Source organism: Falco punctatus (genome assembly GCF_963210335.1).
Source record: "Falco punctatus genome assembly, chromosome: 1".
In the NCBI taxonomy this organism is placed as follows: Eukaryota; Metazoa; Chordata; class Aves; order Falconiformes; family Falconidae; genus Falco; species Falco punctatus.
In genome coordinates this window covers 103,075,205-103,089,055 of record NC_137580.1, presented here as the reverse complement: position 1 = coordinate 103,089,055, position 13,851 = coordinate 103,075,205, and the positions used below count along the sequence as shown (strand labels likewise).

General features: G+C 45.4%; 1 protein-coding gene across 1 annotated transcript in view; it reads left to right on the top strand.

Annotated features, from left to right (window-relative positions):
• LOC308068335 (uncharacterized protein) overlaps positions 1-13,851 on the top strand; it is a 236,169-nt gene that overhangs the window by 161,459 nt on the left and 60,859 nt on the right. The window contains exon 4 of the mRNA XM_080398756.1: positions 4,836-4,914. Within this exon, the coding sequence (XP_080254882.1) occupies positions 4,836-4,914 (79 nt within the window). The remainder of the gene's footprint in view (positions 1-4,835; positions 4,915-13,851) is intronic.

Below are 13,851 nucleotides of genomic sequence, written 5' to 3'. Positions count from 1 at the left end.
ATAAAAATAAAGTCTGGCACAACATTTGCACAGGAAACAATTACGTCGTTCTTTTTTTCTTTTTTTTTTTTTTTAAAGCCATTTCAATAGCTTAAAGAAAGGCTAGGAGAGCAAGAGGCATTTCCTTCTGTATATACGCTTTAATGTGATGTTTCACTTTTTTGTTGTAGAGTGAAGTCTAGGTCAGCCTCAGCTTGCCAGGTCCTGTGGTCTGACCAGGATGCACTGGTTAACGAGTCCACCTTCTGCTGGGGAGCAACAGCTGAACTGGCACTTGGGCATCTCAGACCTAGGGTTTCTGCCTTTGGGTTTGGGCTCTTGTATTGCATCAAACACTTGCAAATCAAGATAATACTGGTTGTACAGGAAACAGTTCTCAAGATAGCGCAGTCAGTTCTATAAGGCTTTTCAAGTCTGCATGGGGTATGTTTCTTGGGCTTTAGTGAGGCTTCTTCGCAGGAAATCCCTGGCATGTTGTGGAACCGCTGGTCTAAAACAGAGACTCACCATCTCCCACCTGGGCACTCACTTGGGACCTCAGTGCAAGTCGTCACGTCTCCTGAATTCCAGGTGAGCACTGTAGGTCCCAGACAGTTGGTTTTCTCCCTTGCCCTGTGTGGCTTCTTGCAATAGCAGTCCTCCCTTCCCTAACGTTAGTCCTTGGACGCTCTCTCGATTCAAAGGCGACACACTTGGGGCTGCTGCCACGCAGACCCTTGCTTTTGCCTCTCCCATAATCAGCGTGGGTGGCCTTCTCCCTTGACTCCCATGCAACATTTCAAAAGGCCTCATTTTTGTTCCAATGCAGAATGTAAAAGGCTTTCAAAATAACAAAAATTCCAGCGTTTGTGCTCCCCATTTTTCTTCCAAGAGCACAGTGAGGAAAGGGAAGGTCTGCCCTTGTTCAGTCCTGGCAAGTCAAATCTAGAGCTGTGTAAAAATGCATCTAAAAAAAGGACCTTTCTTCCAATAAATGGCCATTTAATGAATAAAAGAGAAACAATTGAAGTCTGCAGTAATAGAACAATTATGTGCTGTTGTGCATTCCAGCTGGCTACACATTGAACAGTTCCTACAAATTGCCGGAAACGCAGCAGCACACGGATCCGATACGTTTCAGGACAGTCATTATTAAGAAGAAATACCATGTGTCAATCTGCCGAAGCCCTCTGAGGGCATTACCCTCCTAAAATCCCTTAATTACTGCTCTGGAGCTCATGTGTGTCCCTGGCCCGCAGTGTGCACAAGAGGGAGAGCGCTGGAAGCAGTGTTCCCGGTGTGATGTTCATTAACTTTCTTAGTCTCCACTCTTTCCTCTGCTGAGCAGCAGAGGGAAGAAAGCTGGTTAGGAAGGCTAGAAAGAGGCAAAGAGACCCAGGCTGAAAAGGTCTGAACAGCTATGGTGGAAGAGGTAAGGAAATCAGAGTTGCAGAAGTGCAGATCTGAGGTAGGAGGGGAAATGTGGGCACACAGAAAGTGTGTGTGTGTGGGGTGGGGGGGGGGTGGGGGGAAAGGCAAGGAAAGCAACATAGCCAGTGGATGCTGTGCCTATGAGCCCCACATGCTTGGTCCTCGCACACATTTCTTTGATATTTTCTTATATTGGTACTCAAATGGCAATGGGGAGGATGAAAATGGCACTGGAAGGCAGCTCTGTGTGTGCAGACCACATTAACAAAGCAGATCACCCATCAGTGTCATCGGTCAGAGGGCTGGGGTCAGGGTTGGCCCCTTTGGAGCCTCCAGACCAAGGAGTAACTGGATCAGGTTTGCACCCCGCAGTGGGTTGTGCTGCCCTAAAACAACATGGTGCTGAGCAAGTCGCTGCCAGTCTGCTTGTCCTTGAGATTCAGGATTTTAATCAATGTTTCAATGATAATTGAACCACTTGAATAGGCAGTTTTGGATGCAAAAATAGGAGAAAATGTGTCGAGGGGAGTGTGGTTTGGTAGCAGCACAAGGGCTTCAGGCTCTGGCAAGGTCTCCACCATCGTACTTGGCTGATTTCGTAATGATCTTTGGTCACTCAAAAGCCAGTAAGGTCATGAGGGGCGACCAGAGCTGGGGAGTGCTGATTAAACATGATATAAACACCTCTGCCCTGCTAGGTCTGCCGAAGGAATTTAAATGTCTGAAGAGCAGAGGAGTGGGGATTAACGAGCTGTGAAGGAAGGAGATGTATTTAAGGTGTTTGTGAATAGGGAGAGGATGAAGTTCCTGCTCCTTATTTAAGATATTAAAGCTACTTTGCAGGTCTCTTTTCTTTCAAAAGAAAGCCTGAAAGCCCCTGCAGTTCTGAGTACTTGTCAGGGATGTAATGATGGAAATTTTGTCAGCCTCACTTTGCATAATAAGGATCATTATGTGATGGTAAATTTCTCTGTATGTTCTGTACATTCCTAATGTGGGAGGAATAAAATATTCCTGAGGTTTCTTTTGCAGAGCTTGTCAACGAACACGCTGGGTCAGATTGTCTTCTCATTTATTAACAGGATAAGCTAAGCTGACTTTAGGTAAGCACAACAGTAGGAAATCACTGTGCCAGGGGAATCAGGCTTATTGTTTCAAGTCCTACCAGCCTGACAGGTACTTCTTTGTGCATCAGCTGTATTTTAAGTCGGTGTTGGGAAGCTCGGCTTCCTCCCGGAGCTCCTGAAGTGCTGCTGGGACACCACGGGGGCAGCTGTAGCCAGGCGGGCAGCTGCATGGCACTGGTGGGTGAGTGCCGGCTGTGATGCCTTAGTGGGAGGTAAAAGCAGATATTGTTTCCCTGGAAGGGAAACATTCGTTGCTGTGGACAATGGCCTCTCCAGATATACTGACTTGGCTTGGAGGGCATATTTACAAGACAGGGCAGAAAGAGAGACCATCATGCCCTAAGGAAACAGCAAAGAGCAACAAAAAGCAGAATATTTAGCCTAACAAACTCATCAGGAGCTTTGCTTTTGAATTCAGGTGAGCTATCAAACAGGAATTCAGCCAAGTCACCGGCCCTGACACCAGAACCATGCAGTAAATGATGTTTCAGTCTGCTGGCACATGTGAAAATGGGGATGGGTTTTCATTTGATAACTGTTCCGAGAGGATGCAGAGGCCCATAGCTCTTTGTTTCAATGCTGCTGCTTTACAAGTTTCTAAACACTGCAGAAATCCTTCCTGGAAATATAAGCCCTGGGTTGTTGTTGGTTTTGGTTTGTTGTGTTTTTTCAGAGGCTCCTCCAAGGCTTTTTGAGGTTCAGGAGTGTCCCACATGCCTGTGAAGAGCAGAGCACCAAGTCCTAACTTGGACTCACACAAACCACAACTGCCTGCTTGAGTAAATTTATGTCATATCTGGCTAATAATAGCAGCTAGGAATTCCAGAGGAGCTTATCTGATTTTAACAGCTGGCTCCCTTCTGCTCTTTTGTAAATCTCAGTGAGAAATACGCAGGGAGGAGCATTAGCCCTTAGTACTTAGCAGAGGAGGGTTAAGCTGTGGCAATCTGCAGTCTGCAGAGGGCAAATAGATGCCCAAAGTGGCTGCATGGCTCACCTGGAGCCACAGAGGGACAAGGGAACATCCCGAACATCCCGGTCCTGCCCACGGAGTCCTGCCACACTCTTGCTTTCAACCAAGTTGTTTGACTTCAAGAACTGCTGCTGTCTGATAACACTGCATGTGGCTTCCCTGGCATCCCTAAGGATGCTTGGGTACCAGGAGCTGAGAACAGAGCTAAATGCTAAACGGCATTTAACAGTAAAGTTAGTAGTTGTTGGAATAAATTATACTTTCCAACAGGCAAGGCAACGTGTCCTTTCACATGCGGTAAGTAGGTATTTGTTCAAAACAATTAGACTCCATAGCCTAGTTTGGTACTTAATCAATTTATGTGGTTAGCTAAAGTACCTGCATATGCCCTTAATACGTAGTGACACCCTTTTCCTAGAGCACTGCTATGTGCTTACAGAGAAATTACATTTTTAATTATGCCACACAAGCCGAATGGAAAATCTAATTATGACAGTGGTATTTTTCAACTTTTGTACAAGCAGTGTGTTTTCTGAAATACCGTTGCAGGAGTTGCTGTGCAGTAGAACTTCAGGAGAAGAAATGGATTCACCTCAGAGTTTGTACCATGCTTCACTTTATTATTTATTAATCACTGCTATGTATTATTTGTATGCTGTCATAAATGTCCTGGTAGTTAGTGCAGTAAAACAGGCAAATGGGACACTTCTGTAAGCATTGGAAATATTGAAGCTGCTTCTCAGGGATTTGTCTCAGGGATTTGTGCCTCGTCTTGATTCTCTGATGTCTAATGTGGTGTGAACTCTGATTGAAATGTTTTGCACGGATTAGGATGTTCACAGGTTTCTTTCATGCCTAATTAGGGTTCAGCTCATGTCGGAGCATTTTTCTCTATGGGGATGGTGTACAAATCATTTAGACTGGGACTTTGCTCCTTCCTTCTCTTCCCTCCCAGGCGACTAGGTGCTCACTAGCCTTATGTGGTCATGGTTTCTTTAGTAGCTCCAACCCACCGGAGTGTTTGTAAGGAGATTTTGTGGACCAAAAGGCACTACTTTACTCAGTTTTTCCCCTTCATGAGCTCCAGAGAGTCCTAGTGATTTCTGTGAGAGCTGGCTATTACTTTTTGCAAACTCAGCAATATTTATAGTGCTTTGAAATGAGCTCTCTTAGTTTGACTATTGTTTATTCAAAGAGAAAAGATGGAATTGTCAATGCTATTCAGGGCTGATCTAAGCCTGCCTCTACTCAGTACCCAGCATGAGCATCATCAGGGATGGAGTTAGGACAACTGAGCCATTCTGCACATCTTATCCCTTCTACAGGTGGACTCGCCTTGGGAAGAGGAGCCCTACAGCTGCTCCCTGAGCCCCAGCAGCTCGCTGGCAGTGGCCCAGATTTGCGGTGAGTAGCTATCAATTTAATTGATTTCAACAAACCAAACCCCTGAGCTTTTCAAAAGACTTCAGCGTCTAAAAAGTCAGTCAGGTTCTTAATTACCATCCAGTTCATATCCAAAGGGTTACAGCCAACCTTTTGTTCATAAAATGAGGGCAAGCTGTCTCTGTTCACTATATCTCCCCAGCTTGAAATGTCTGGCAGGCAGGAATTTTCCCAGTGCCTGCATGCAACACCGGGCACTGGAGTTGCTCTTCTGAGTTATTACAGCACTACTGGGCATTAACAGATGCACTGGTACAGCAGAGAGGAGATGTATGGATGCCACACACACAGGTTGAAATTTATCCCAGGGCATGTCCCTGAAAGCCTGCCAGAGCTGCAGGGACATGGAGCACCCTGACAACGGGAGCAGAGCTCTCCGGCATGGGGACAAGCTGAGCTTCTCAGGCCAGATCCTTGGCTGGTTTGAATTCCTCCCAGGGAAGTGCCTGGACTAGGAATTTGCAGCACTGTAAAGGTGATCTGCTACTGACAATCCCTTTCAGAGCAGAGCTAGAGCACCAGGATATTTTGAGGTAAAGTTTTTACTTGTCAGTGGAACAGGTAACTTCCTGAAACCAGATTTGGTCAGATGTGTGCCTCCCCCTGCTCCATGTGCCACTAGGATGATGATCTATTTAACAGGGCTCACCTCACATTTCTGGTCTACCGTGTGATGGATCAGAAGCAAAATGTGTTGCTCTGAGCCCGTATTTTTTCTCGGTTCCTTTAAAACCATTTGTTCTGCTTGGGTGCTTTGTGGCTACTAATAGATAATGTTATGAGAAGGACTGTAAAACCTTATCACTGGAGAGTGCTGAAAATATGAATGTCTATTAGTGTGTGGAGTCTTTTTCTGCAAACTTTAAAGCATATTGCACAACTGCAACCTCTCTTGCCATCACAAGTACTCTGCCTAGACCAGATATGATCACCTTGTGTTATGTGTTTCCTTATGAGCTGGGAAGCAGCTAAAAGCATCCTGTAGTCTCCCCTTCTTCCTCATCGCCTTACTCACAGACATCTACATTTTCCCCAGATATTCCCAGCAGTCCAAGGGTGGTTATTAAAAATGAATGAAAGGCAGCAAGGTAAGAGGGATAGTGCCAAGCTAAAGCTGACCATCTGTCCTCCATCCCTGAAAATGAAAAGCCAATTTCGGGAGGGAAGTAAGGGGACGTTTGTAGCTAGCGTGGCTTCAGAGCTAATGGCAGTGCCCGCTGCCCTTGCAGATTGTCAGGCAGAAATTTAGTTGGAAATTATTTTAGTATTTCCCAGGCTATTTTGGTTTGCCTCGGCTTAATCCACCTTCTGTATTTTTATTCTTTGGCTCATGGAGGTAACTACAGCCCTGCATTGTCTTGCTGAAAGTGCTGGTGCCAGGATGAGGCAATTTTCTTTCAGCAGATACATCCCCAAAGCTTTCAAAGTGCCTGAGATTATGGAAGATACCCTGCCTGTGCAACTTAATTGGACTACTGGGCTAAGACTGTTGCAAAGATATCCCTGTTAAGATATTAACTGATAGCAACGCACACAGATTAAATTTTATTTGTTGAATTATGATGATCAGAGCAGTCCCATCAGGTAAAACTGCAGAGAACAGGTTTACTAATAAATAGCACAGAGTAATCCTTCATTTCTCGTGTCTGTGAGAAGCCTGGAGCACAGCAGATTGCTGCTGGAGGGTCCTGCCTGAGAGGCTACCAAATAGCAGCCTGCCATTACATTTTGCCGTCACATTTGTTAAGCTGCAGGACGGCATTAGACTGGCCTGCCATTTACATCAGTTAGAGGTTAAAATACCACAGAGCGCTTCAAAGACGTGCTGGGGAAGGACTAGAAAATGCCTCGGAAATAATGGCTTCCCCTACAACCCTCATTTTCGCAGTGGTGGCAGGGTAAAGCTCTCTTTGCTGGCCCCGGTCTGGTGTGTGCTCAGAAGTGCCGATTCATACCCAGCCTCTCACAAAATTCACTAATACCTTTTAGCTGAATATTATCCCAATTTTAAGCCCATTAGGTGACAAGAGGATTCAGAACTGAGCAAATGAAATGGTTGAGGCACCTGGGAGGTTGCTCAGACGGCAGGTAGAGAGGGGGAACGGGAGACACGAGGCCGTGGCCGGGATCACAGATGCTTTTCAAACTCCTGGCACCTGTAGCTCAAAGTTCAGGCCTTTCTGTTTCTCTTCCAAAACCCTGTCCGCTTCCCCCCGAAGCACAGGTTGTTTCAAGTAAAAAGAAGAAGAAACCCAAAGGTAGACAAAACTTTTTAACTCTCTGGCATGTTAGGAATTCATGTTGCCACCCTTGGGGTAAGAGCACCATTGGCATGGACACGAGCAGAATCAGCTCAAGGGAAGACTCCCGAAGCTGGGGACTGGGCAGGGGCAGCCTGCCTGGGAGAGCTGGGAGCATCTCTGTGCCGACCCCTTCTGATGGCCATGGAGCCCTTTAGCCACTGACAGCTTCTCAGCAATTCCTTTGCTCTCCCTGGGTTATCAGGAGGAAGAGAAACCACCCTGTCATGGCAGGGGTGGCGCAGGGTGTGTTACATCTGCAGGACGTTGCCCGTTTGTGTGCAGCGAGGCCAGCCCATGCCCTGACAGGTCAGCAAAAGCTCTTTGGGACCCCATCGTGGCTGCCTGTCCTTTTCCGCAAGTACGGGGCAGGTATCAACAACAGCAGCATCCTGAACGCTGCTTCTAGCGAAGTGTTGAGGGGGTTAAGCCAGGTAACACCATACCTCTCTCCTGCAGCACAGAAATCTGGTGGGTCCCTAATAACTCTAATAACGCCTATGGGTATGTGCTATAGTTGGAAAATTCAGCACAGTTTGGAGTGAGCATACATGCAGTCAGGCTGGGAATGAGAGGCAGGTTTGAGTAGGGCCACAACACCTACCTGGAGGGAAAAACGGGGGGGTGAAATTGCCATTCCTTTTCATACCATTACAGCTTTTTTTCTTATTCTTGGTGACACGTGCGGAGCAAAGGGATCACTGTGGATCTGCTAAGTCAGCCTGAGCAAGCAGCCCTGTTCATGGGAGAAATCCCATGAACAGGGAGCGAGCAAGGCTTCATACACCACGTAGCATCCCTTCATGTCAGGCTCAAGAGCTGTATCTCTCCGGCTTGGTGGGCAGCAGCGTGTGCTGAGCCAGCGGGGCAGGACCGTCAGAGGGGCAGGAGCATCGGCAGTGCCACGCTCCGGGCATCCCCTGCTCCCGAGAGGCTGTGTGGAGCAGAGGGCTGCTCCCCACTGAAGGGAGACAACGGGAATCCACCCCAGTTTTGTTAAAGGAAACCAATTGAGTTTATAGGCAATCGATGATACTCTGCATCGGCCTATTTATGAAAAGTGCCTGTTACATGTTAGCGCAGTCCTAGCTGAAAATGGGGCAGAAATCCTACAGGAGGGGGTTTGCAGGAGAAAGGGGGAGTACACCAAAAACCTTGGATGAAGTCCAATATTCAAGCAGTAAGACCTTAAGAAGCAGGCATCATTATAAGATAATTGACTGTGGAGAGCAGTCAGACATCCCAAGGTGAAGCATAGGGCACTTAACATATCAATAAGGTCAATTATCTGATTATGTCAGCTGCCTTAGTGCTGTTATTAACCTATATTGCTCTTATTAACCTTTCTGATGAAGAATCTTTCAAAAATAATTATATTAAAGTACAAATCTCTCAAGTTTAAAATATGTGAATGTTCCATTTCAGTAGTCGTGTGTCATAGGATAATGAACATCTGATTGCCTGGCTGACACAATGAGGTTTTTAATCAGGCTCCCTTTCCTAGGATCAGCATGTTAGCTCTGACAGCCTTCTCTGGGCCCCAGCAGCCTCATGAAAGCGCTGCTGTCATGTTACAAATGGCGGGATTTAAAATTGAAATGTGAGCAAATAAGACAAGAAATGTAACGGATACGCTGAGGAGAGGGGTCCTGGGAAAATACCCACTGAAAGCCTCTGCAGTCAATTCCAATTATTAAAGCATACAGCTGATTCAATTAGTGGCTATGTACTTGTGCATATAGTATTTACTACCTAGCAGAGCTGATCAAAGGGGAGCACACTGCTCTTGAAAATTTGTTCATATTCATTTTCTCCCTTTTTTTTCCCCATACTGCAGAGCATTTTGAAGTAGGAAAGCATTTTGCCACAACTTTCAGCCATTCTTTCATCTATCGGGGAATATGAGTGTTCTAATTTCTACTGGGGATTACTAATTCATTACATGCTTTTGGCAAAGCCAGTGCAAATTCTGCTCATTACAAGTTTTGATCACTGTTATATTTCTGTGTGTGTATCTGTAGAATAGGTGAAGTCTCATTTCATACAATGTGGCTATTTGATGAGCAAAACCAAGGGCCTTATTTTTACCTGTGACTTATCGTCATGCTTACACTTTGATGTGATTTGATTTTTAGATGACCACAGTGAGCATCCTTTAAAGACAGTTTTTTTTACTCCTGGAATTCATCACCAGTTTGAAATCACTAGGCATTTTGAAAGGTTTACGTTAGGATATCATATGCCCATTTTGGACAGACATGTTTCTCCGGGTAGAAGTATGACTAGTCTCCCTCTTCGAAGTGCAAATGAATTCCTTTGCTCACAGAAAACTGAGTGGGAGCATCACATAGAGAGCTAAAGCCAAAAATTTCTCATTCCATGAAACTCCCATTCATGATCTTCCCCAGTTTGCTCCCTTTGCCAAGATCACCACTGTCAGCACACTACATCTGGTGCTTGGGAAGGACAAGTATTTCTGTAGTCACTCCACATCTTCCCTTCCCCCTTCTATAAAAAAAAACAGATGAGGAAAGCTTGTTTCCTTTTTTTTAACTCCTACTCAGGAGACCCTGATTTACTTCTTGTGTGTCGGGAATACTAAAGATGAGTCTTGTTATTCGGGATGAGTCCCTATAAAGTCACCTCCCTGCTCCACCCCTGGCAGAATATGGCCCTCTGCCAGACCCCAGAGCCCTGCAAAATCCAGGCACTTTTGTGACCATCATGAGCCCCAGCTCCTGTCTCAGGTAGCGATGTTTTGGTGCTGATGAATATTTCTTTTCTCGTGCACACCTTTTGTATTTCTTCTGGTGGGATTAGGTGCGTCTATCTGTGCCACACACAGATATGTTCTTAGTCATCCTCCTGTTTGTAATTCTGCTGGAGACAGTTGAGAAGCAAATGTTTGTGCCAAGAGTATTACTTATGGCTCTGCTGATTTTTTGCAAAACTCTTCTAAAGTCTGCAGTGAGCAATGCGCCTCTGCAATGTTCTGGGAGTAACGTGAACTATTAGAACTGCATTGGAAATCAAAGCCTTCTGGGAATATTTCAGGGGTAAACAGAGAGCAATTATCTGAAATAAGGACTCGAGGAACACTATGTCTTGTAAATATGGCCTCCAAGCCAAGTCAGTATATCTGGAGAGGCCATTGTCCACAGTAACAAATATTTCCCTTCCAGGGAAACAATATCTGCTTTTACCTCCCACGAAGGCATCACAGCTGCAGTGAGAGTAAATGTTTGGGTGGCTTTGCCCTCATCAGCCTTCCACTGGGGCTGGAATTGGGTTAGCCAGGCCACACACAATTTATTGTACCTGTGATCTGCATTTGCTTCTGCCTCATGGAGAGTATTTCTTTCTGAGGTGCTCTGAAGGTCAGAGTGTATCATGGTTTCAGAAGTGGGTTCTCCACCCTGGGAAGGCCTTGTCAGTCCTCACAGCCTGGTAATATCGGCTGGAAGGTGACACCACCAGCCCACATGCTGGCAAAGTCTCGCCCTTTTTCATCTCCCATTTTCTGAAGACAACTGGAAGATGCTGGGGTTACTGTCAGGACAAGTTTGCCATCAACTGTAATATTTATTTCTAAAGATTTTTCTTCTTTTAATCGTTGGTTTGGGCAACATTTATATTTAGGTGCTCTCTCTAGTTTGTAAATAATGTCTGAAGAAAGCTGTATCAGATGAGAGGTGAAAACTTTGATTACAAGACAGATACCCAGTGGCCTGGAACTGGCTAACGCTGCTGAGCGATTGAGTTTGCTTCTAAGGTAAGATCCAAGTGAAGCAATTTGCAGGCCTGAAAGCTTAGTGGAGTTCATTTTCCACATAATACTTCTTGTTTTCTGGTGGGTGAGAGGCATCTGCCTAAAATCTGCTGCTGCTCATCGTTTTGAGGGTATTGGATAGTCAAGGACCACTGGGTACGTATGAACTGGTGACTGGCCAGTTGGAGGAAATCTGTGTAGAGGAATTGTTAAGCCCTAGAAGATCTGACAGAGGTAGATCTGGATATTGCCACATTTGTGTAGCAGTGTATGTTTTCCTGTTTCTGGAGAGTATCTTCCAAACATTTCTTCTTTTGTGTTTACCAGCAAGGACTGAAGCAGAGGAAGATGCTGAAAGTCAGATTTTATTTCATACGATCCTAGTCCAGTGAAAATCTGTCTATCTATCTAAATGCTCTTTTTCTTTTTTCCTTTTTTTCCCCTCCACTGCTGAACTTCACTGTACCAACAGCTTTTAATCTTTCATCTTCGTATTATGCATTATTTGTTGGAAACCTCCCTGTTACATCTTCAGTTTTTCAGGGCTCTAACCATCACCTTGCAGCGCCGTATGACTAGCTCTCGGGGAATCTTACCTGGTCTTTAGAGATTTCTAGCCTGCTTCTCATTACAGTCTGTAATACTGCTTCTTGCTCACAACATTTTATGCTTCAGCCATTTAGATTTGTGTTTTTGAATCAAGGCATCACTCGTTCCCCTGAGGCCCTGAGACCTCCATGTGTGAACTTCCCTGATGACACCACAGGACCGTTGAGTGCTCCCTAATACGTGCCTGGGGTTATGCTGCAGCTGATACCCTCCGATATCCTCCAGCCCCTTAGTGAAGAATAAAAGGAAGTGTATGATAAGCTCATATATGAAAGAATCTCGGTGCTCCTGTAGAAAGCAGGGGGAACATTGTATATGAAAGGCCCTAATTTGATAAGAGACACTGGGAGAAAGACAGAAATAGAAAGCATTTAGGATCACTTAGATTTCTGGTTCCTTCAAGATCAGCTTCCCGAGTTACCAAATTCAGCTGCTTCACATTGCCCCTGCTAGCTGTGGGTAGCTGTGCCACAGCTTCCATCACTGTACAGAGATGGAGATTTGCCATTTTCCTGCAGTCTGAGGGTGGGGGGAAGGGATATTTCCCTTTCCCCTTCCCTTTTCCCTTCCCCTTCATCTTTCCTTTTCCCTTTTCCTTCTCCTTTCCTTTTCCCTTTCGCCCTTGCCTTTCCCCCTTGCTTTTCCCTCTCCCTTTCCCTCTCCTCATTTTCCTTCCCTTTCTTTTCTTTTTATTTCTTATTTTTCTTTTTTTTCTGTCTCTTTGCCATCCCCTTTAGGAGCTGAGGACCAGGAACACTGTAATGGCTTCACATGGTGACCCGTCATTCCTGTTTGCAGTGGACATTGTCTGCATGGACTCAGTAGTCTGTAAAATTCCCACAAGACAGGCACAGCTGAATAGACATAAAAATTGTTTTAAACAAACAGATATTAAACAAAAATGGAAATTCAAGACAGCGATTTGAAATTATAAGGAAATGTTGGATTTTTACCTGAACAAGTAAAGTAAATCAGCAGTAATTATATTTGTTTTATCAGAGGAGTGAGGGGGTTTTGGGGGTGGAAAACTCTGATACTTGAAACCTCTTGTAGACATTGAGCTTGGCTGGTTGCCATGGCTTGGAGAATCTGCAAGCAATTGTCCACACTATTAATTAAATAGTAGTATACAAATTTTATTCTACTGGGATTTTTCTACAAAAATAATGTTTTGAGGCTTTGTAATTATGTCCCAGTTGGACATTGCTTTCATGAGACACATTACTCATGAGAAAATGAAATCCTATCTAGTTCAAGGGAATGTAGAAACGAAGAGCCCTCATCAGCAGAAGCAGCCGAGCAGCAGAAAGATTGAATTTGTCCCAATGGTCACAGAGGCGTTCAGTAAACGGCTGCATCTGTTCGGTATTGTTTGCTCTGATTTATGTGGGTTTGTCCTGGCTACTGGAGATGCTGCCATGACTGCAGACAGCGATGGGCAGTGGCAGATGAGCCTTGAAGGAGCTGTTGAAAAAGATCTCGGTTTAGCTGTCCCTTCCCTTGGATGTGGGTGTTTCTCAGGCACTTCTCCAGGAGCAGGCTTATCTCTGGGTATTTCTGCTCCCAGTCACAACCAGGAAATGCAAAGGCACGTGGAAATGAAAGCCAATTAGAGAGAAATTGTAACATCTGGGTTTGCTTTGGAGTCGGTTCTTACTTTATCTGACATTCCCAGTTGTCTTGTGCTAATACAAGAGGCCTTGTGCTTTGCTGTGCCATGTAAGCAATGTCAAAATAATGCTTGGAGTTGCTCTTTGGCTATCGAGAGCCCCATTCAGTGGCCAGCATTAGCCTGAGTCCAAAGCCTGATACATCCCGTGTTGACGAAGCTGGAGTGGGACGCTCTGGTTCAGGACGTGGTGGGATGGGGGCTTCAGAGAGCCACTGCGCAGCCACGTGATGTGCTGTAGCATCCAGCTCCTGGGCCAGGGAGCTTGGGGAGCTGATGCTGGGCAATAGGAAATGCTGGAGAGCAGGATTTTATGCAAAACTGCGGCCTGCAGTGGTACACAGTGAGGGTGGAGCAACGTAAAAAGGTGGTATAAAAACTTTTGAGTTTAACAGAACTGTACTCTGGGAAGGTTCTCGTGCGGAAAGGGATTTTCCAGCATCAGCCCATCTCTAGCAATGACTCAGCTGTCACGGCCACATTATGTATTCGGTAAAGAGTTAGGTGAAAAATACACGAATTGTGAGCTGCACAAATATTTGGAGCTGCTA